The sequence below is a fragment of the Camelus ferus genome, chromosome 25 (genome assembly GCF_009834535.1).
Source record: "Camelus ferus isolate YT-003-E chromosome 25, BCGSAC_Cfer_1.0, whole genome shotgun sequence".
Taxonomy (NCBI): domain Eukaryota; kingdom Metazoa; phylum Chordata; class Mammalia; order Artiodactyla; family Camelidae; genus Camelus; species Camelus ferus.
Window position 1 is genome coordinate 15,589,329 of NC_045720.1, and position 25,178 is coordinate 15,614,506.

The 25,178-nt window shown below is 32.7% G+C and overlaps 1 protein-coding gene across 2 annotated transcripts in view; it reads right to left on the reverse strand.

Annotated features, from left to right (window-relative positions):
- MTBP (MDM2 binding protein) overlaps positions 1-25,178 on the reverse strand; it is a 57,916-nt gene that overhangs the window by 27,681 nt on the left and 5,057 nt on the right. For both annotated transcript variants that reach the window (XM_032467717.1, XM_006186482.3), the window contains exons 3-12: positions 23,761-23,834; positions 23,515-23,666; positions 21,857-21,915; positions 20,207-20,351; positions 19,077-19,194; positions 17,062-17,196; positions 15,160-15,254; positions 14,268-14,340; positions 9,838-9,955; positions 288-461 (exon numbers count right to left, since the gene is read on the reverse strand). In XM_032467717.1, coding sequence (XP_032323608.1) covers positions 288-461; positions 9,838-9,955; positions 14,268-14,340; positions 15,160-15,254; positions 17,062-17,196; positions 19,077-19,194; positions 20,207-20,351; positions 21,857-21,915; positions 23,515-23,666; positions 23,761-23,834 — 1,143 coding nt within the window. The remainder of the gene's footprint in view (positions 1-287; positions 462-9,837; positions 9,956-14,267; positions 14,341-15,159; positions 15,255-17,061; positions 17,197-19,076; positions 19,195-20,206; positions 20,352-21,856; positions 21,916-23,514; positions 23,667-23,760; positions 23,835-25,178) is intronic.

The following is a 25,178-nucleotide window of genomic DNA, read 5'->3' on the forward strand; positions in this document are numbered from 1 at the left end:
CCGGTTTTCCGAATAAAGTTGCTTTTCCTTGCCCCAACACCTCATCTCCTGATTTACTGGCCTGTTGTGTGGCAAGCAGAATGAGTTTGGACTCGGTAACAGGTATAATGTAAAGGGGACTAAATCTCTGCACTCTAAATTGTCCAAAAATGTTAAAAACAAAGGTCAATTTACTGGAAGTGAAATGGAGTTTGGAGGAAACAAGTTCATTAAAAACTACATACGTTAACAACTTACACAAACAAATGTAAAAACACTTTGTTTTCCACCTAAAGTTAACAACTTACTCAGTTTGGTTTCTTCTGTCCTTGTTTTCATCTTCCCATGAATTAAACTGAGTGCAAATGAGCCATTGATCTGGTTGGCTGAGTGAATCAGTGTGGCTTTACACTTTCTGTTTTCACCACCTTGTAACAAGAGGTAATAGCTAGAACCCTCTCCTTTCACTTCGACATCTGGAACTAAACAGAAACAATTATCTTGTTAAGTGAGTGAAAACTCAGCCTGCAACATGGCAGAGTCATACATTTGATCCATAGGATATAATGACATTTCTGTTATTTTAAAACAAACTGTTACCCAATACATTTAGGGCAGTAGTTGTTCATTTAACTGAGAAAGCTGTTAAAGCAGAGAATCATAACAAAAATGATCCTCATGATATATATAGTTTTATATATATATATATATAAAACTATGTATACTTATGTGTACTCATTCATTAACTTTTTTTTCCAGTTCAATATATTTCTTTCTTTTTTTTTTTCATTCATTAACTTTTAATGTGGCTCCCTAGGGTTCCATTACATCTTTCCTATATATCCACACCCATTATGGATCAACTACCATTTCCAGCTTCTACTCCTTTAACATAGAATAACTGACCCCAGCAAGCACACGCAGCTCACCTGGTGGGAGCAGAAGTGTACAGATGTACCTAAGGATAGCTTTTGGTCCTTGCAATGTGCACCCATAATGTATTTCACAGAGGGACTGGACAGTATTCATTAATCTGGCATGCTAGTTACGTGAAGGTCAGTTAAGACAGTTTCTAGTGTATTTTAAAAACAAATCAAGTGAGAGTTATAGTGAAGGTCGAAGAAGAACTGTGAAGCCTTTGAAATTTAAAAATAGAAATAGAATCCTTTTTGCTGAAGATGGTGAATTGAACATAAGCATTTATTTTCACTATCTCCTGAAATTCCATAAAATGAGAATACATTTTAAAATAGCATAGAACTACAAGAATCAATATCTGAGAGAAGGGACAAAAGCAGCTAAACTCGGAAAGCAGGAAAACAGATAAACAATTGGTAACAGACACCTTTATCTCTCAACTGCTAAGGAAGCTGAGAAAAACAACACAGAAAGCTTAGAAACAGCGTTAACTTCTACTGCAACCCCCAAGAGACTCCGGGATGGTACTGGAAGCAAAATGAAGGTGAAACAGGAAAAAATGGTGAAAATCTGTTTGAGAAGCAGTTTGATTTCCTGACCCCTCTTTATTCTATTCAGGCAAATGATCTGTCCTTTCCCCAGCTCATAAGACTAGTGATTATTCTCTGGAGAAAGCAAAACAAAAAATCTCTGGCCTGGGAGATATAAGATAGAGCTTAGGGTTGGAGTTGATTATCAGTGTGTTAAGTGAAAGCTTGTGTATACTGGATATTGAGGCCCTTTACCCTTCTTTGCCTACATAACTTTCAGAATTCTGGAAGCCAGATAGTAGAATTGAGCCATCTTTTGGAAATACAGTCAGAACCAGAGGAAAGACAAAAGAAACCCAACATTGAGGTCACCTAATGTCTCAGTGAGATCACCTTAAAATGAAGATCGCAGTCAACAAGCTCCAACCATGCACTCAGATTTTCTAATCAGCTCTCTCACACCCTCTCTTAAATGTGAACAGGCAACCAAACATTATGGGACCACAGGGAAAGTCTCTAGTATGAAAACCATACACCAAAATAAGCAAGCAAACAAACAAAAATGACTTGTAGGGAAACAAAGAATATGCAGCAAAAAGAAATCACAAAAACAAAACAAACAACAAACAAATCAGATCACTAAACTCCTCAGAGAAGAGAAGATATTGCATTCATTAAGTAAGAATAGACATTATAAGAACATTAAATAGGAAAAAGCTTATGGAAATTAAAATTAAGAAAACAGAAATACATAGTTTAACTTCAAGGAAGGGTACACTATAAAGTTTAGTGAATCTATCAGAAAACAGAGTAAAATATCACCAATAGTGATTCAAACAAGTTTGTGAGATAACTAAACAAGTATATTATCCTCATTTTCAAGCCAAGGAATTAAAGGCCTAAAGTTGTGATTCTTAATCCTTTTTCTGCCTCAAAGCATCTGAAGGACTTTCAGAAACAGTCGCTTTCTAGAGTAGAGTCGAAGGGAGCCCACCTAGGGCAGAGGTTCTCAATCCTGGACGCACATTTGAAACACTTGGGTGCTTTTACAAACTATCGATGCCCTGGTTTCCTCCCCAGAGATTTGTATTAATTTTCTTCAGCTTGACTTTCTTTCCTAATTGTCAAGGCTATTCTAATGTGAGCTGGTGTTAGGAAGTACTGAACAATGGGTAGAAACAAAACTCTGCATTTAGATCTAAGAGCCTTTAGGGTATTCTTAACAACAAAAATTTTTAATGAGGTATAATTTACATACATATATCAGAATCAAAGTCTGATTAATTTAAGGAGATTATACAATTGTTCATCCATCATTATAATTCAGTTTTGAAAACTTCCATTATCTCTTTGTAGTCAATCCCCCTTAGACAACTATTGATCTGCTTTCTGGTCTACCTTTTATAGAACTTTCACATAAATAAAATCATGTACTAGTCTTCTAAGCCTGACTTTATAATCTTAGTATATTTAGGTATACCCAAAACTTTTCATGTCTTTTTACTACTGAGGAGTATTCCATTATGTGGACGAAACCGACCACGTTCATCTATCTGCCAGTTGATGGATATTTTCATAGTTTCCAATTCTTAGCTATTACGAATATTGCTTTTATAAACAGTTGCTTGCAAGCATTTGTGTGAACATATGTTCTCATTTCTCTTGGATAAATACCTAGGAATGGAAGTACTGAGTTGCAGAGTTAAGTATAAGTAACTACCAAACTGTTTTCCATAGTGGCTGTACCATCTTGGATCCCCACCAACGATGTGTGTGACCTGCGGTTTCTCCACCTCCTGATCAACATTTGATAGTCACTGTTTTTAATAACACCCATTCCAGAGAGTTATTACAGAATCACATTGTGGTTTTAATTTTCATGTCCCAAAAGATTAATGATGTTGAGCGTCTTTCATGTACTTTAGTAGCTCTTCACGTGTCTTTAGAGAAATGTGTATTCAAGTCTCCTATCCACTTATTAATTGGGTTGTCTCCTTACTATTGAGTTGTAAGAATTTCTTTATGTATCTGTCCCTTGTAAGATATGATTGGAACTATATTCTCTTAGTCAGTAGCCTTTAAAATTTTTTTTTCTTAACAGAAACTTTCAAAAAGTGGACATTTTACATTTTGGTGAATTTATAGTTTTTTTTTCTTTCCATAGATCTTCCTTTTGGTGTATGTTTCCTTACAAAGGTTTTGTAGTTTTAGTGCTTACGTTTAGGTATATGATGCACTTTGAGTTAATTTTTACATTAAGAAAAAAGTCTAAAAATCATACCTATTATATACATACATACATATATATGAGTTTGTAGATATCCAATTTTTCCAGCACTGTGTTAAAGAGACTATCCTTTTCCCACTGGCATCTTTGTCTCTATTCTCCTGATATATGTGTAATCTTAGTCCAATACCACACTGTCTTGATCACTGCGGCTTTATAATAAGTTGTGAATCAGGTAATATAAGTTCTCAAGAACTTGTTCTTCCTTTTCAAAATTGTTTTGGCCATTCTAGATCCTTTGCAATTTCATACAAATATAGTATCAGTTTGTCGATATCTGTGAAAAGTCCTCCTGGGATTTCATTAGAGATTAGATTGAATCTATAGGTCAGTTTGAGGGGAAGTACCATCTTAATAATACTGAATTTTCTAATCTATGAACATGGTGTACCTTCTATTTCCTTGTATCTTCTTTAATTACTCTCAGTAATGTTCTGTAGTTTTCAGGGCACAGGTCTTGCACTTCTTGTTAGATATAATCCTCATTATTTTATTCATTGTTTCCTGGTCTAATTTCCTTCCATCTACCTAACTTGGATTTAGTCTTCTAGCTTTTTGAGGTTGACGTTTAGATTATCAATTTTAGATCTTACTTCCATCCTAAGATAAGCATCAAAAATCCTTTTACAGCATTAGCTGCTTTCCATAAATGTAATATGTTTGTTTCTATTTTTATTCAGTTAAAATTATTTTTTAAATGTGACCTATGGGCTCTTAGAGGTGTGTTACTTAATTTCCAAAGATTTAAGGTATTTCTCAGATTTCCTTCTGTTGTTGATTTCTAATTTAAGTCCACTGTACCTGGAGAATATACTGTATATTTATTTCTATCCTATAAATTTATTGAGCCTTGTTTAATGGCCTAACATGTATATGGTCTATCCTGAAGAATGTTGCATATGTGCTTGAAGAAATTAAGTATGTTGCTGAATGTTTAATAAAAGTTAATATAGTAAAGCTAGCTGACTGTTTTCACTACTGAATTCCTAGCACCTAGAATAATGCCCTGAACACAACAGGCACACAATAAATATAAATATTTGCTGACTAAAAGAATACTTTGTCTCTGCCACTGAAATCTTTTTCAAAATATTCCAAATCCTTTACCTTTGCTTAAGATCGAAAGCATTTATCGATCAGTTACACTGTCATTTTAACCTTAATAGTTTCAGCTCACTAGCTTGAAACACTTTTATCACACTGATTTAGTATGAAGAAAGCACATGCTTCCTCAATTCAAAACACTTCATTAGTCCTTATTAACACTTTTTTTTTCCCCAAGAGTACCTTTAAATTTTTTCCTTTCAAAAGAAATTTTAATTTTTAAAAAATAAGGCAACAGTAGAATTCAGGATTGTAAAAAGATCATGGATGATCAGTAGATAGATGCGTTCAGACTTGGATGGAAATTCTGATTTTACTCTGGACATTAGAGAAATTTCTTAATTTCTCTGTACTTCAGCTTTTTCATTTGTATATAAAGTTAGGCAATGATCAACATCCAATTTTTTGACAATTTCATAAAACTTCTCTGTGAACATATAGTGAGCTAGGCTCTTTTCATTATATAACTGGCTTTTTCAATACAAGTTTTAAATATAGAAGCCTTTCTTCAGAAATGTAATAGGGTGTAGTTTATTGCATTTGTTCACACAGTTCTTTTGCATTTTTCCCAGTACCATAATACTTTCTGGGTATTTCACTGAAAATGACTTCTAAAAATCATTCTTTTGCTACTTTTAATCTAAGCATATTTCAAATTGGGCATTAGCTTTCTATTTTAGGTCAAATCATATAAAATTGCTGATATTTAAAGTTTTTTGATATACAAATACAGCAACACCATATAGTTCAAACTAATATATACGTATGTATTTTATTTCATATGTTAAACCTAAGGAACTGATAAAAACTGGGACACAAATTTTGGTTCACACTGCATGGACAGAGACATTCAGAGGCTTTCTTTACTCTTCCAGATAGCAATTACTAATTGGAAATATACTATATATTTCACTCATCTAACAAATATTTTTGAGTACCTATTAAGTGTCAGGCACTATTCCAGGCACTTGAGAATAAAGTAATGAATTAAAGTAAAAAAACTTCATCTTATCTCTTTTAACTTCTAATGAGAGAAACAGACACACATTTTAGTATATTAGATGGTGACAAGTACTAAGGAGAAAAAAATAAAGCTGGGAAGATGGAGATAATGTCAGGAGATGAGTCTATTTGCAATTTTAAATGGGATGGCAAAAATAAGGTCCTAAATGAGAAAATGAATTTGGAGTAAAGGCCCCCCAAAATTGAAAGACTTAGCCATATGGCTATCCAGGGTAACTGAACCTGCTACCTCCACTATCATGCAAGCTCCCCAAGACAAGTTCTTTGTTCAATTAATTTACCGCTGGTTCAGAATGTAAAGTAGTGCCTAGTGGATTGTAGGTATTCAATAAAATTATCTGTTGAAAAACTGAATATTTCATGCATATACAAACAAATATGTATAAATGCTTATGTTCACACACTTTGAGTTGTTTGTACCACAAATGGTGGCATAACAACTTTGCACACCTTGTTTTGTTCATGTAATATCTCTTGGGGATTCTTTCTAGTTAGTTGCTACTAAATACAATGTTATAATAAGTAAAACTTACAGTTCCTTTTCAATATCTACTTTCTATGTTACAGTATAAATTCCAGGAGAGGAGGAGTCAACTCTGTCTTGCCCACTACCAATCCCCAGAGTGTAGTACCATGCCTGATATATAGTATCTACTCAACCTACAAAAAAATGAATGAAAGGTATGACTGAATGAATGAATAACAAGATCATAAAGGCATAAAATCAGGGAATAGTTTTAGGAAACAGTATAAAGTTTAGTTTGGAGGACACGAGACATGTAAGGCAACAGCACAGAACAGGTGGGCATAATGCAGTAGGTTATGGAGAAACAGTTTTGATTTAGAGGGCTGATCCGATAGGTAGTATCATATTTGGTAGTGAGAGAGGCTTCTGATAGTGGTGCTATGAATGGGACATGACATTTTCCTATGTAAGGGCTATCAAAACTTTTATACTAGCTAAAACTTGGCTACTCCTTTTATAAAAGAAGTACTGTCAAGAGGACAAATAATTTCCCCTACAGAAAGGATTATGGATAGACTAGAACTTAATAATCAACTGTCCAATTTGATTGCTTCTACTTGTAAGATAAAACAAGAAAGAAGTACTGTAAAGTGTCAGCTTAATCAGCTCTTAATGATACAGCCTAATCAGTAATCAAAAATCTGGCTTCGAAGACTGCCATGTGATACATGTATAATTATTATTTAGAAGTTACCAATATTAATCCCCAAATTTCAAGAGGTAATAATTTTAAAAAAATCAAATCAAGCCACATGATAAGGTATTTTCTTAAGTTGCAATGAAAATTATGGAAAAAAACCTAAGTAAATTCTAAATCAATAAATTATCTTGGAAAAGATTACAGGAGGAAAAATAATGGGCTGTCCAGAATATACTCAAGTTTAGTTTGATGTTACTATTCAATTCATATTAGTAAGTCTTAAATGTATGTGATGTTGAGAAATGGATAAATATTACCCCATGATATCACGTAGTATAGTGAAATGAGTCTACTGCCAACTAGTAAATCTATTTCTGATTTTGTCTTAACATCTGCCAAAATCAGCAGGTACACACTTATTCCCTATGAGTTGAGAAGAGTTAAAGCTGCATTTCTTCTTTAAATAGTACAGTGCAATAAGCTACATTAACAATGTCTCTTCCTCCAGGAAGTCTTCCTGAACTCTTAAGGTTAGTTAGGTCATACACTTTGGAAGTATCCTCCATTTCACTTTCACCCAGCCGGCTAAACAAATTGCTAATGATTTTTCAAAGTACCTTCCTCACTTGACCATAAATTTCACAAAAAGGACCATGCATCTACTTCCCCAAGTGTAAGAACGCAGTTTGACTCCCCTTTATTTCCCATACTTTGCACCATATTCTGTATCATGCAATAAATGGTATTTTGACTGTCAATGTTAATGATTATAACTCTTTAGGGTCTTCCAACTACCATTTACTAAGTCATTTTCTAACTTTCCTTCCACTTTACCTTAAATTCAGGTATTTCTAAAAGACTTATCTTTGGCTCTCTTCTCTAGCCATGTTGTCTGTGTGTGTGTGTGTGTGTGTGTGTGTGTTACTCACTCCTAAGGCTTCCACTATTACCTTTAAATGCCCACTGTAGGCTTTTATAATGGTGGCTTTCCAGTATTCAGACCCTCGTACAGTCACCTCCCTCTTGAATCTGGGCCATTCTTGTGAGTAGTTTTAAATAAAAGAACAGAGCATTAGTGACACTTGGCTGGTTCTGGGACAAAACCTTAAAACATCCTAGCAGCCTCAATTTTTGTATGTTTTGGAATCTTGGGTCATCATGTAAAAATTCTAGCTAACCTGCTACAGAGGTCACATGAGGAAAGCAAGTGGTAAGGAAATGGCATTGACTATGACATGGGGAGAGAAAGATAGCTGCCCTGCTCCCATCTGAGCCCAACCTCCAAACGATCCACGAGCTCAGTGCAGACACATATCAATGACCACTGGTAAGATGGGTAGAAGAACCGCCCAGCTGAACCCAGCTCAAACTACAGAAGTATGAGCAAATAAAGTGTTTGTTTTTTAAGCCACTTAGTTTTAGGGTAGTTCATTCTAGAACAGATTTTAAAAAGAGCAGGTAATCTAAAAATCTAAATCTCCTGCCCTGACCACTCTGTAGAGAGAAAGATCTAAACTTCAAACTTTAGACTTATATTTCCATATAGATACTATCTTCATTTCAAATTCTATTTCCTAAAAAGTACTGTGTAAGCCTCTGACTTTAAAATTGTATTCCTCAGAATTCTAGGGCTCTAGAGTATTTCTGGAGAATTCTTTTAGAACAATCCAAGTAGATATGTTTCAATTCTAGTTCTTAGTCCCACCATATCATGGGTCATTAAAAACTAACTATGAGCTCAAATTAATTTAAACAGACTATTTTCCAATTAAAACAAAAACACACTGAAGCAAAGTACAAAGGAACACACTTTAGCTATGTGCCTTTAGCCAAGTAACTTTAACATTTATATAACTATTTTTTTAGTTGAAGTATAGTTAATTTACAATGTTGTGTTAGTTTCAGATGTACAGCAAAGTGATTCAGTTATACATATATACATATGTATATATATATTCATTTTCAGATTCTTTTTCATTATAGGTATTACAAGATATTGAATATTATTCCTTGTGCTATACAGTAGATCCTTGTTATTTATCTATTTATTTATAGTAATGTGTATATGTTAATCCCAAACACCTAATTTATCCCTCCGCCTAACCCCCCAGGTAACTTTAACATTTTGACCCACAATTACTCCATGAAATATCAGAGTTTAGATTTAAGAAATCTGACTTTATAACAGAAACGAATGGCATCTTGGATGTAACAGATTATTAGAGAGGCGACACAGGGCAGTGCTTTAGAGCACACTGTCTGGGTTCAAGTCCTTGGAGAAGCTGCAGAGCTACTGATTGGCAGGGACAGGATTTGAACCAAGCCTCTGCCAATTAATAGCTCTGTAACTTCTCCAAGTCACAATTTCCTCATCTGTTAAATGAGTATAAATGTTTATAAGGTTATTATAAAAATTAAATGAATCAAGATTTCTAAAGTATTCAGAACATATAAAAAGTTGTTAAATAAATTCTACTAATTTCTTCAGAAAATTTTAATCACAAGTTTGTTTTTTACTATACTATACAATAAATTAACCACTTCAATTATATACATTTTATTCCTGAAATGTCTCTAAGAAACTCATCTTCAATACAATTAGTCATGTAATTAACCAAAATTTCTGCCTTATACTGAATGAATAAGGCTGTATATACATTATGCTGCAGTAGGCTGTTAGACACACAAAAAACTCTTAAAATGAAGTGGGTTTTTTTAAATCAGTAGTAATAAATATTATATTTTCTCATAAAGAAATGTTATCTCCATTTAAATTTGATAAATACACTATTTATGTTGCACCATTAAAACTTAAAAATTTACTACTTACCACTGATTGTCTTAGGCTTTTTAGCCATATATTCCTTCCATTTTCTTGAACTGAGTTGGTTGGGAGGTGGAGGAAGTATGCTACTAACGGTACATGGTAATACAAAAAGAGCACCAACCTGGATGAAACAGAACAGACTTTCAGCGAAATATGAAATCAACTCCAAAACAGTGTCACCTGATAATTTTCCATTCATATTTCACCTACACAACATGATTTAGTAACGCCCTTTCTCAAGAATTCCACTATAAAAACTAAAAAAAAAAAAGCTGCCCAACCTCTACTAGAAGAAAACAAAAAGCCCAAAACAGAGAAAGGTATTCAAAGCTACAGATACCCCTTTTCCTTCCACTGAGTTGTGTTATCCCTGAAAACCTTATTCACAATATTTGACTTGAGTTGAGGTTGTGGGTGCAATTTCTTTGTATACGTGCAAATCAATGAAGGCCATGAATTCTATCCTCAAAGATTTTGTCATATTTAGCCAGAATTTTACAACCTTTTGGCTGGATGGATGATTATTCTGGCTTCAAAATTAGAATCTAAAGGCAATTTCAAAACTTCTGCTCCTAGATATCAGAGATTTAATGCCACTAGGTATAAAATTCAGAGAAACCATGAATCATATGCCAGAAAACAAACAGCAGCTTCTAACTGATTTATGAGCAAACTCAACTTATTCATCTTTGTATTCCCAGGGCTGAGCACACAGATGTTTATTAAATATTTGTTCCCTAAAAACCACTGAATATATTTAGGTAAATTCTCAGTTTCATTAAGCACTGAATAAAACAAACTGCAACTCTGAAAGCTGTGTTTTGCCTGTTCTTTTAGAAATGTAAGTTATAAAATCAGCACATTCCAATAAATATAAATATATTTTTAACTATGGGGAGATTTAGACAGGGCATTTACTATAGATCTCAAATCTAATGCAAAAATCATTTTTAATTGTCCTATGTAGACAGAAGGGTTACATGAGATACACGACAAAATTAATGAATACTTTTAATTGTTATTTATTATTGTTACTATGTATTCCTAACTAACAGATATAAAAATAAGTCTATTAGGACTAAATTAAGGAGGGTAAAATTAAATATGCTTATTTTTCTTTATTATTATAGCCATAAACTTTTTTATTTTAAGTCAAATGTACTTCACACAGTCAAGCATTAGACATTAAAAAATATTTAGCAATGGAAAATAATCATTAGCTATAAAAGATATATGTTTAATTTTCTAAGTTCTTCCTTCTTGCATAAATAAGACTTCTTAGTTGAAAAATGCATGACAAAATTGTCTGGCCCAAAGGGTAGACAAAGCCATAATGTGAGTATAGCAGACTAGGGCCCGCTTACAGCTTAACAATTATATAACTGTTATAATTAGTTACAGCTAACAATGTGGAGTTGCTAAATGAAGTTCTATGCATAACTCACAGCCTGATATAAATTTGCCCTGACCCATCAGCCAAAGAAGTGACCACCTTTCTGAGACAGCCTATTTTTGATTAAACATTTGCTACAAATATGAAAATAAGCATTTCTAAATCCCATAAACTGTAAGTGCCTACAAAATAAATTAATGTCAATTGTTTATACTACATTCACAACAAACTTGGATTCTGATAACTCGTTCTCACATACATATTAATCATTAGATATACTGAGAGACTTGAGGATGATCCTTTTAGGTTAACATTCTATTCCAGTATTTAAAAGCCAAATAACATTTCAAACCCAAGTTTCAAATCCTGAATCTTTTCAACAGGCAAACCCCAAACAAGCAGGCATTATGGCAATCATGTTTTTAGCCTTATAAACTCTCCTTTTTAAAACAAAATATTCCCTGGCCATATGATTACTAGATATCATGATTCCCTAACAATCTTATATTGTCTTTTTCTACTCTAAGTTTTCCTCTAAAAGGCTTTAATTTTTATTCTGGGGCTAATCAAACATTTTTTTAAGTTCAAAAGTTGACTTAAGATCACATAAATCACTAGAATGTAAGCAATATGGCAGCCTCCCAAAGAGGGACCCTGTGCACTGTATTCTCTCCAATACCTGCAACAAGCAACTGACAGGCAGTCCAAAAAAGAAAAAAAAAAGTGAATAAGTAAATGAAAACCACGTTATAAAGCACTAGAATTCAAGGAATTAGCATACAATTCAAAACAAATTTTTTCAAAAATGTAAAAGATTAATTATGACCCAATGTAAAAGGAAAACGAACCACTTCCCGTTTAGAGATACATTAGACAAATTACATAATATATGTTTCCAAAAATTATCCCTTTTGTTGCATTAAAGTAGAAACATATTTAAAGTTCCATTTATTTGTCCCTGACTGATAAAGTATAATCGAATAGTTTATAGTCATTGTCCAAGAAGCCATAAAAATGACCATCTAATACAACAAAATTAAAATAAAACAACTGAAAATATGGCATTAATAGATATCAATAGTTTAGCTTGCTTGTAGGATTAGTGTTGCCTATCATCAATAGCTAGATGGATCAAGAATTATTTTGTACCTGTGTTAATCAAAGTATATGTCTGATTTTGACTTGAAACGTTACCTATAAAACTAATTCCAAAAAATGTCATACCTTCAAAATATCTAGAGGATAACTAGTGCTTTACGCACTTCAGGACATTTTTCATACATGTGTGTCTATGATCTGAGCCACATAAACTTCAAAGACAACACGAATTAGTTAGCAGCCATTATTTATATCATACTTTACAGTTTAGAGAATATGTTCCTATTTGGTTTTCATTACAACTTTTTGAAGTAGGTAAAACAGGAATTTTTACTTCCATCTTACAATTTAAAAAGTTATAAACCAGTGAGTGACAGAGCTAGGACTTAAACCAAAGTTTTCTAAAGTATGTTATTTCACTCAAGACTTTCTACTCTATCATGTTCCCTCCCTCCCATATTTGATAACATAGGTGAGATGAATAATGATAAATGATATTCTCATGTCCAAGACAGGGAAACATAGTGAACTGCTTAGCTACTTGGGTTAAAATAGGAACAGAGGTTTTTTTTTTTTATTATTCTTAGTGCTTTTTTTGTTTTCTTTTTTCTGTCTTTTCGTTCAACCACACCACTTCACAAGACTTTTATGTGCATATTTCCATAGAAATGCATGATCTTATTAATCTGTCTAAAGTAGACCCTCCACCCTATTTCCCTATCTTAGCCTGCTTATTTTCTTCATAGCTCTTATTTATTTTCTATTTTTCCCGCCAAATGGAAGTTCTACAAGGACAGTCTTCATCTGTACCACGCATCACTGGGTCCTTAATATCTAATACAGTGTACAAGGTAGAGCTAATGTTGGATAAATAATAGAAGATAAACTTTAAAATTTCACAATGTAGCACATTAGGTGTTCTTTAGAGGTGAAAACACAGGCTAATATCATCTTCAGTCTGTTATTTTTAAAGGCCATTTCATCAAATAAATACTTTGATGCACCATTCAAAAATATTAATTACACAGAAAAAAGAGGCAGGAAGTCAAAATTTTAAGTCACTGTATAGTCAAACATCTTACGGCCCAAATCATATTTCCATTACTATATCAATTTTCTAAGAGAACTATAACCAAGATTTGATTATAGTGCCATGGGGAAACTACAAGTATAACAATCATTTTTCTCCCTGCAGGACTATTTGATAATAGAGTCCTTGTTGAAACAATAAGAAAGTGTTATATAAATATTGCCAACAAACATTTTGTACATTAAAAATTGTTTTCATTGAAACATTGTAGTTAGACAAATAACCAGAAAGTAACTTTCAGTTTTTCCTATTAAAAATTGTACTTGACTTCGGATAATTCCACTTAAAGTTCTCTATGTTGTAGTTAAAATTTTTAAAATATACCAATTTTATCATATGATTATATACGTTTCATATACATAAAACTACTGAAATAGATAAAAAATCTTCTAAACATCACCAGGGTTAAAAAAGAAAAACTGAAAACTCATAAACAAAAATTCAATGAAGCTTTAGACATTTTTCTCACTTCCATCTACCCATCCTACCATTAAAAAGATAATGCAAGTATATAAATATCTTTTCACAGAATTGAAATCAGATGTGAAAGGAGTAGGTTAACAATAATCTAATGTGTTCTAAAATTTTAAAATGTTAAATCAATTACCAGCCATGAAGTTTATTTCTGAAAATCTCTTCTAAAAACAAAATACCCCTTCATGTTTGCAGAGGACTTCGGAGTTATCATGAAAAGTTGAAAGTATCTTAATATGAATGAGGAACAAATTATATGTTATGTTAAAGAAACCAAATCATCACACAAAAACAGATAAAAAAATACATTTCCTTTTCTCACACATTTGTAAATGTCAAGTTAAAAACAAAACAAACAAACAAAAAAGCCTTCTATACCTTGCCACAAAGAGAAGAAATCTGCTCCAGCATTAACTTGGAATTCTGTTTGGTATTATTTTTTGTCAATCCTCTGTACTAAGGAGTTAAAGAAATAATGGACTGGAACTGTCAAGTAATTCTATTCCCTAAAATAAGTTTGCTTCTCCAATTCACAAGATGTCTAAATTCATGTTAAAAATTTTGACTGTAGGAACTCACTCCTTCCCTTAATGACAATTATTTTTCTGATTCTGAAAATACACCAAGAAAGAGTGCTAGTACGAACAGCATTACTATAAACTATTAGAACAAGAGATTTGTGAAAACTGTGGCTTCTGAACAAAAATTCAAGAACACTGAGCTAGTGTTTCATTCCTGGCCAATTAACAAATTCTTTTCATACAAAATGTTCCGTTCTTAGGTGTATTCCTAAAACTTCTTAGCTGAATCTTCCTAAAAGAGAGTTTAAAATATGTCGAATATTTGCAGATATATGTGATAGCATTCACGTTTACTTAAGTATTTATAAAGATACAGTGGAATAGTGCTTATATACCCATCCTGCCAAAGGCAAGAGAAACATCTGGACATTTCAGTAGTACATCAATGATTCTGTTTTTCTTCACAGATTCCCAACATTTCTCCCTCCTCCCTACCTCATAAGCAAGGAGTTACAATGCCAGGAAGTCTTCTGCGTATTTTAAAAGCATAAATATAGTACTCGAAGGAGGAATTTTTTTTGCAAGTTGTAGAACTTCTTTTAAAATTATGGCAATAAAAAGTATACTGATGTTATAAAAAAAAGAAAAACAACAACAAGATGGCCATGTTTAAATGTGGTGGAACCAGGAAACATTCTACCCGACACAGGAAACATAACCTATAACAAACATGTAAATAAAAAGGATACAACTCAAATTCAATGTCCGACATATAGCAGGAGGGTAGATCTGATAACTTTATCATCTGCACAAATTCTAAAGCAGGGCCATAATAATGAAAAACCTGGAATAGAAATTAAAGTTATGTAATATGTTAAATACTATAAATAAAAGTGAAGAAATTAGTGACCAGGATTTACATCTTTAAAATGGGTCTTAAAAAGCAGGTGTTTACATATCATGTAAGCCAGACTTAATCCTCTATAGCAGACAAGAATTTCTCCCATTTCAATTCTAACTTTCAGAGCAGAGAGACAGACATGGAGATTTCTCAGTAACTGGAAAGTTTTAACAGGGAGAAAATAAATGCAGAAAGAGGCAAACAGCAAAGGGAAGAGTTCTCAACTTCCCCTGCTTATTTTTAGCAAGACAGGCAGATGAGCCAAGAGGCTAGGATGTTGAAGAGGGTTTGCAAAACTGAGAAAGAGAAAGAAAAAACACTCCAAGATGAACTCTGACTGGCATGCTGAGATATAATTTAAAAAAAAAAAAATCCTTGGAGAAAATACTGAAATAACTAGAGAGAGAACTGGTGAAGCCAAGAGTGATAATTAACAAAGAAAGTTCCACTCAGAGAAATAAAATTCAGTATTTCTTTGGATAGTCTAAGAGTAAGCTAGTGAAGAAGGTATTTCAACAGTTAGGCCAACAGTACTTTGTGAGAAGGGCAAAGAAAAGCAAACACATCTTCAAATGACACAAAGTTTTAAACTTGTAGAAAGTTGAGTAATTTCACCATATAAAATTACATGTATGTATGTTAGTCTGTATACACACATAAATACACAACACAGAGTGTGCACACATATGTATGTATGCATGCATGCATTTCTGTGTACATCATAGATAGAGAGAGACTTACATTAATTAAAGAGGTTGAACCCTAGATTTCTCTTCGATAGCAGCAAAAATTAGATACATTATTCATATGTGAATGTTGCACTACCAAAGAAGAGAAATTGAGGTCATCAATCTTATGATTATAATCTTTAGAAAAGAATTTAATATTCTTATGAAAGATGATGGCCATGGTAAGTCACTTAAAGTAAGCAATTCTGAACAACCGTTAGGAAATGTGTCAACGTCAGAAATACACCTTTCATACCACATTTTATTCAGAAAATATTACCCATGAGACACCCTGGTGACTGTATGACTGCAATGTTTTGTATGTTCTTGAAATACGTCTTTTAGAGTGAATTTAAGTGCTCCAATACGAATACTTCTTCTTATGCTATTTTTCCAATGTGGGAAAAAAAACCAACTAAATCTTTTTTAATTATTATATTTTATAATTACTTGCATTTTAAGAATCTACCTGTGGAGATATGGGAGAAGAATTAATACCTCTCAAACTGTGAATGAAGCAAATACAAGGCACTATGTCAGATGCTAACCTCTTACTACATTTAATCCTCACAACTTTGTAAGATAAGTGTTTATTACTGTCTCCATTTCACAGATGAGTTAATCAATCTACCCAAGGTGACAATACCTCATGGGTGGCAAAGTCAGTCTCAAACCCAGGTTACTTAACATCAAAGCCTGTTCTCTTTCTACTATGTGATACTCCCTCCAAACTGAACCTTAAAATAAGTCACATAGTAAAGCCCAAACCAAAGGTGGTTTCATGACTATACTGATCTAAAGTTAGGTTCATTTCATTTTGAAAATAATCTAAAACTGATAATTTTGCCAACATTCAATGCTGACAACACAGTGTAATTTAAGTACTTAATTATAATAAAAATTATGCAAGTGAGCACGCTTAGGAACATATATTAGTAATGTTAATTGAAGAGTCAAACATATCTTATAGGAATAAAATATTCATGAATCGATGATTGCAAAAAAAATTAAACATAGATTACCTTTGGCAAAATATTCTTATCCTTTGATGGTATTATCTTTTTGTCAAGAAAGCAAGTTTTTAAATTAGATGTACTAAAATTCTTAGGCGTGACTCCCTTTAAACAAAATTCAGGAAAGCTAATTTCACATCCAAACTGAAAAGAAACCAAGAGAACAGTCACAGACATCATGAATTAAGTTACAAAGATTAACACATGTTATTGCAACATAAAAGTTGAAAGGAAAACCATAGGTAAATTTATTTTGGATTCCTCAACTCAAAATGCAGTTCTTCCATTTATGTACACATCATTCATATTTCAACTTACACATGAATTTTTCATGAAAAGCTCTCCTCGGCCTTTTGCTAGCCCACTAGAGCATATTAAGCCCATTCTCTGCAACCACAGAACTAAACAATCCCCTTTACACATGTTTATTCAGTACCTGCTTCCTAGCAGTCTGTAAGTTCTGTGAAAATAGAACTCGTTTGTCTCATTCACCACTAGATCCTTAGGAAAGTGCCCCACCCAGTTTGCTTTCAACATAAGTTGTTGATAAAAAGATCAATTCCTGCAGAAGCAGTAATAGTAGGGGCACTAATAGTAATGGTAACAACAATGAAAGCTGACACTTACTCAGTGGTTAGTTTGTGCTTTAAATAATTAAAACCTCATAAAAATCTGTGAGGTAGAGGCAGCTATTACACCCATCTTACAGATGAAGGTAACTCTGGCACCAAGAGGCTAAACATTATCTAACATGTCACACAGAATTAGCAAGAAATAGAACTGGGATTTGAACGCAGACCATCTAACCCTAGAATCTATGTCCTTAATCACTATAATGTACTTAGGCTAAAAGCTATTCTCTACCAAAAAAAAGTGATTTCAAGTTTTAAATGTAGTCTGTGGCGATATGGACATTTAATTTCCCATTCATAAAAGAATAAAAGAATCACAGAACTCTGCCATTATTGGTCTGTATGTGGAGATGCAGTTTCAAAAAAATGTCTACAAAGGCAATTCTCCCAGCTAATTATATCCTGCATTCTTCTAGTAGGCTATAAGGTTTATTTACACTAAAACCACTTGCAGAGAAGGTTTATATGCAGATTTAACTTGCCCAAGATAAGGAAGAACCAGTATGCAAATCACCAAGAAGGGCCCAGCCACATTAATTCCTGTTGTCTTATTAGAGATTTTATTAAATCATAATTAAGGATGAATTGAAAAGGGAAAAAAAAAAAGTCTAGAAATTAGTGCAATAAAATAGGAATGCAAGGTCCTACTCACGCTCCCAGTGAACAAATACTAAGCAACTTTATTTTAGTTTTGCCTATAGACAGAAATACATAAAATACAAGGAACATTTATTTCAACATGAATACAACTTACAAAAACCACTGAACATACTTATTCACACTAAGAGATCCCAAAATAGAATGGGAGTCCTCACAGAAATTTAAGATTAGAGGGGTTCCACTAATCTAATATTCTCATCTTATAGTTGAGAAATCTGAGGTCTAGTAAGGTTAAAAACAAATTGTTCAAATCAGCTGGTTAGTAGAAAGCAGAAGTCACTTAAGGTGGTATCATAGGCAAGAAAAAAAAAATGTTCTGCGTTTTCCAGTAGTTTACACATGCAATGAAATAAAGCAGCTTGGATAAACACGAACTTAACTAATGTCAGATTCTATGTTTTAAAAGAATGTTACATTCTAGAACTGCAGAGTGCAAAACAATCACAGTGACTATTTACATTTAAATTAATTAAAATAAAACACAGTAAAAAATTCAGTTCCTCATTTGAAGTAGCCACATACAAAGTTCTAGTATCGACATGAAGCCACGGGACTACTATTTTAGTATAAATTCAGAATATTTCTATTATTGCAGAAAGTTCTATTTAGACAGTGTTTTCCCCAGAACATCTTTATATGGTACATTTCCATTCAAATTCATTTAAACTATCTGTGTTGTAAATAAAGATGAAAGGCCTGCTTTGCAAACTGTGGTAACAGAAATCCACTCACCTTCCTTTCCCATATCCGAATCTTCCCCCTCCACAACTCCTTTGAATCAATAGCACTTTTGAGATCTTCTAAAGATACAACATTAGCAGAAAGGTATTCTGCAATTTTCTGACAACTTCTACAAATAAAATTTATGATAATTAAATACAGGGTTTTATATTTTATTTAGATTTAGTGGTTATAGTTCACTACCAGCCAAACAGGCAAAAATGCAAAGTTTACATAACAGATTTTTCTAATAATATTATAGGACATTAATTAAGTCAGTCTCTGAAGAAGTTGCTATCACACATTCATTTATCTCAGCATCCCCTTGAACTATGAGTAGTTACCCTTAACACTACAGATGAATAAATTTTCCTCCTATTATGTATTGGCTTTAAAGTGTCAGATATACACATACGTACACATGTATACACAGACTGAATCAATAAAATTCTTATCTTCAAAAGGAGAAGTGCTCTCCTAAATTGTTCCCATGTAGTTTTGTATGGAATTCCACAATAGCACTTATCACAGACTACCATGACTGTTTGCATTCCAGATCCCTCTGTATTTCAACAGAAAAGATCAAATCTCACTTTCTTAACTCACCAGTCTATATTGCTGTGCTTAACATAAACACAGTGCTTGTTGAATGAAGAAAATCATGAAGTTAATAAATCTAATTTGAATACTTACTAAGGATCGAAACTGTAATATACAGTTGTCCTTACTAAAATGTCATAAAACACAACACTATATTTCTACATTGCACATAAAACAAAAAAAAGTGATGACATTACAAGTCCAGTGTAATCCATGTACCCATGTATATATTATGGTGCTCACTGGACAATATAAACCTATTTAAAAGCACACAGTGGTTTGGAGTGTCAATGCTCAAGAACAGTTATAAAAAAGCATCAACAGTATTTACTAAAAACTTAAAACTTCTCAGATATATAAAGTATGAGATAAGAAAAATCTAAGTTCTTCTCAATAGATAAATTTCTAATCATAGTATGACATAAAGCTATCTTGTCACATTCAAAACATCTTCAAATGCTGTATCTATTTAAAATAGGGCAGCAGTTAATTCTAAAAACAGACAACACAGGTAATAATCAAATGTGAAAAAAGCAGCTTACATTTCACAGTGATTTCCTGCTATAGTAATTTTTGCAGAATACCATTCCTTCAAATGTTTTAAGGCTCCTACAGGAGGTAAACAGTCTCTCAATTTCGGAGGATCTTTGTCAGAAGGCAACAGTATTATATCTATCATTGCTCTACCTACAAAGAGATAAAGGCATTTCTGTAATTTTTATAAAATGTTAGATCTGGATGTCTCAAAATAGTATCTTGAACAACTGAATTTTATGTTTATTTAGAAGATGAAGAAGGATTTTAACTTTAATTTCTGAAATTCTTTGAAACAATACACATCTGAGTTCAAAATTTTTAAATGTTCATCATTTGATTTAAAACCACATTATCTTGAAACACCTAGCATATGCCAGAAAAACAAAGAACTATATCATAATTACTTGCCAATTATGTGACAGTGGTTAATTATGCATTGCTCTTGAAATCAATGCTATTGTTGTACTGAACAGAGGGGAAAAAAACCTGTGCAATTCATTATATATTTCTATACTTAATCTTGTTATATAAAAGGGAATGAATTAGTATAAAATTGTAATGTTCAAATAAATTATTTCTCTTTTTAAAGAACAATAAAACACTCAGAAAACTCAATTATCTGACAAAATCATTGGTTCCTGTGAAAGAAGGTTAATTTCATGAAACTTTAAATTTTATAAAATTATAAATTTACTGAAGGACCAGAAAAATAAAAATAAAAATTTGATGAGAGTATTCTAATTTGCCAAAACAGCAACTGTACATTTCAATGCAGATTTTGAACTTCATATAAAAATTTGACACATTTATTTATCAGTGTATTCAGTTATTTTCCATATAGGATCTTTTGTACTAAAACATAATCTTGACTATAAGGATGAGACTGAGCTGTTAAGTCCTTTATGATAATCACATATGCTTTACTCATCACTGTATACTCAGCTCCGAGTACAATGCATGACTTATAATAGACACAACAAATATCTGTTTAATAAATGACCTCCAATAATGAAAATGTTCAGAAAACTCTTCAAAAGATTTTGTGGATGCCAAATTGTACCAAGCTTTAGATGAATCAGCTACTTGAATCATACAAAGATTAACTTAGACAAAATACAGTTTTAAGAATAGTACAATGCAGTATTTCATAAAATATGCTATTACAGGAAAAAAAATGGGTATTAAAAAAATGCTGAGTCAAGGTCTTCTTTTACTGCATGACATTCTAGTTGATAATATGTACAGTGACTTCACACCATAAAAGAATGCCACCAAATGATCTAAGTTAAAGAACTTCTTTTTTCAGGACTTGTTCATGGGACTAGTGTTCTGTAAAACGCTGTGGAAAACAATGGTATATAGTGGAAAGATTATTCTTTAGCAATAACTGAAGAAGGAAACAGATGCGTATTTAATTTTCTAAGTTCTAATTTTTGTCTAAGTAAATGAAAATAATTAAGAATATTGTAATGTCTCAATAATGTACTTTATTAAAGTAGTGGAGTTTTTTTTTAACAACTTCAAAGAAAAAATTATTTTTCATTTTGAATTTCAAAAATAGAAGCAAGAACACAACATAAAGACCAAATTTATCATTTATGCACAGAAAGCATAAGGTAAGACACAAATTATTCAAAGTAGTCATAAAATATTACCAGGAGCAGGAAGTTTGTCTGATAACTGATGCAAATTTTCTGCAGATTCCTCATATAGGCTAAAGTAAAAGAGTAGGTTAGGGAAAAAAATATATACACATTACATATAATCATAATAGGTAATATTAATTAAATCGATCTATATGCCAGACACTGTTAAGTATGCTGGATGCACTGTCTCCCTTGATCCTCCTGACAATCCCCTGAGGCACTACTGAAATACTAGTTTATCCTCATTTAACTAATTCACCTAATGTTCACGTAAGTTGTAGGTGTGGAAGCTAAGATTCAAACCCTGAGTCCAAGTTCTTAGCCACACCTCTTAAACAAACAAACAATAACAAAAAAAGGGGGGGGAACCTCCCTAAATTATATCATAGTTATAATATAAATCATAACTAAGAGACCATTTTTCTGAACCCTAAATGTAAGGTATTACTAAGTGTTTAATAAAGAAGGATACTGCTTTTCTCTGGCTGGCATACAACAGCCCTGACTGGAAATTTTTTCTCCTCCAATTCTTCAAAATCTGTTAGTGTTATCCATATGATGACTTTTTTTCTTATAATAGTTTCTTGTATAACATAAATGTACTTAAATCCTTTATTATAAATTCACCATTGTCTAAAAAACTTAATGCATCTTACAGTAAAGTATAGTTTTCAAGCTCCCTCTTGTGGAAACAATTATTAGGTCATTTACTAGAAATAATTACTTTTACACTTGCCATCTTCCAATAGTGGTGAGAAAACGTATGGAATAAGAGCTCTAAGGCTAGAGAGCACCTTAGACATCATCTAAAAGGATCTCAACACTTTATAGATGAGAAAATAAAGGACCGTAGAAGTGAGTGGTCCAAGGTCATAGAACTGGAGATCAACTCTACCACCCTCTGTTTTAATGGTTCTGGAATGTCTCCCCTCATTAATCACTACAAACAAATATGATTTGAAAACAGAATTTTAAAGTCTGTGGCAACTTACAGAAGTATAATATTTGAATTAAAACAAACAAAACTAGTTTTTTTGTAATGAAGTATTACAGAAGACTAAAATGCAGGAATTAATTGTGGGCCAGAGATGGGATATTTCATGAAGGAAAAAAATAAAGGATCACAACTCACATCACCAGGATCCCTTTCTATATTGTACCTCAATGCAAAAAGCCTGAAAGTGAATTCAATCGTCTATATAATCCTCAGAAACTGTGGATTTTAAAGGTGCCTGAAATACTGAAGAGACACACAGATTGAAGAAACTATATATTTTAGCCTCAAAAAGCAAAATGAAAATACTTTGGTTTGAATGGCAGTTATCAATCTTATCTATTCAAGCTCTTAAAATATAATATCAGGCAGAATTTTTCGTCATGAAAGTGACATGCTAATTATCACTTTTTATGATTCCTGCAATTATGTAAGTTTAAGAAGCTAAACATTTTCAGATACCAATTTTTGCATTTTAAAGAATTTTATTCAATTTTTTCTAAAAAGGCCCAAATTCCGAAATTGCCTATCTTCCACAATAAAGAGTTGAAAATCTGAATTATGTAAAATCCCCTTACTATAGCTGCTAACATATCAAATCTTCACTCTCAGGGCTAAAATACTATCTAATGTCAAAGATTTTAAAAGTATTATAGAAAGTATATAAGCATACTCAGCCAAGGATAATGACTCCCTGCTGTTACTATCTTCTTCCTCAAAACACTCAACAGCACTCAGACAGTCTTCGATATTTGTTTGAAGAACATCTTCAATTTCATCTTTTTCTGTACCAAAATGAATCTCTTTCCAATCAGAGCTACAAAACTAAAATACAAAAGATTGCACTAAATAATGGGTTCATGGAATTATTTACATGAACAAAGATACTCACTAATGACTATTTTCTTATTTATGTTACCTGATAAAATCCACATATTGCCTGCACTGCAAAGAACCACTTCTTGGAACCAGGTATACCACCCACTGAACAGGCTTGAAAACAAAATCATACTTATTAGAAGAAAGGCATACCACAAATAAGTAGATGTTATAGCATATACACTTAGAGAGTGGTACAATTTTTACATATTATGCAGTTCTGCAAGCTATATACATATATATGGGGGAGCGTGTGTGTATATGTGTGTGTGTGTGTGTGTATGTATATGTATATAAAATATGGATATTTTAGAATTTCTGCTAAAAAATTTAAATAGGAGAATCTGCCTAAAAAGCACAATTATTCACTTGCTATGAATACTCTGCTTTAGTTCATCACAATTCAAAACTATATCATTATATTAATCATCATTTCAAACACTAAAATCTAGTATAAAGATGTTGAAAACTACACCCACTCATTTACTATTGGGTAATAAGAAACCATGCAAGTCATTTTACAGAAAATGATTCCCGCTTCAAAGACCATGAAGGTTTGGTTTAGTCTTGCTAAAGAAAGAGGAGTTAAAGAGTAACTATAGCCTAAAGCTAAAGAAGATGCTCTTCTTGGAGACTGGAACATTACAGGAAGATGTGAAATTAAGGGTCACCCCAGGGTGCAAGTCAGAAGAGCAATGAAGAATTTAGACATATGTACAGAAATTGATTCAAAAGAGGGAGAAGGAAGCAAGGAAAGTAATTCGATGTGAAGATGTATGAGATAAGAACTTCTAGTTAACTCTACAGGAATAGTTATCTTTGGGAAGTATCTATCTAAAACAGTCTTTCCACACTTTGGTAACCTGCAACTAACCTAAGTTAAATGAAGAGAACTCATTGACTATTTGGGTCATTTCAAATAGGATAAAATATTGGAACATTAATGAGTCTAAGTTTACCTACTTTTGCCTCCTTAGGAGAAGGAAGACCAAAGCCGAAGTTTTCCAATCAGGAAATGTGGGTATGACAAACAGTTCACAATTACTTTCTTCTTGGTTTTTGCCAGAGATTAAGGATTTTAAGGGTCAAAATTATAATGAGTCATATTCTAGTTATTGTAACCAAGTTTCCTTATTGATTACACTGTAGTCAGATGCTTAACCATGACTTTTAAAGTCTTCTGTCATTTATAGGCAGTTACTGTTGTAGTCTGATGCTGTTGCAAAAGTGCTTCATCTTCAAGAAGATTCATAGGAAGGCTATGGAAGCATTCATATCTTCCAGGTTACAGCAGTTCCACATCAAGATGATGGCTACGTGAGGATTCCAGCCCATACTGCCCTCCCTCCAACTTAAAACAAGAGACTTAAAAAAAGGCCCCCTGGGGCCCCTAAATCAGACATCCATAGGTTTATCCCTTGACAGGCAGGGTCAACACCCCTACTTAGCCCTGAAGCA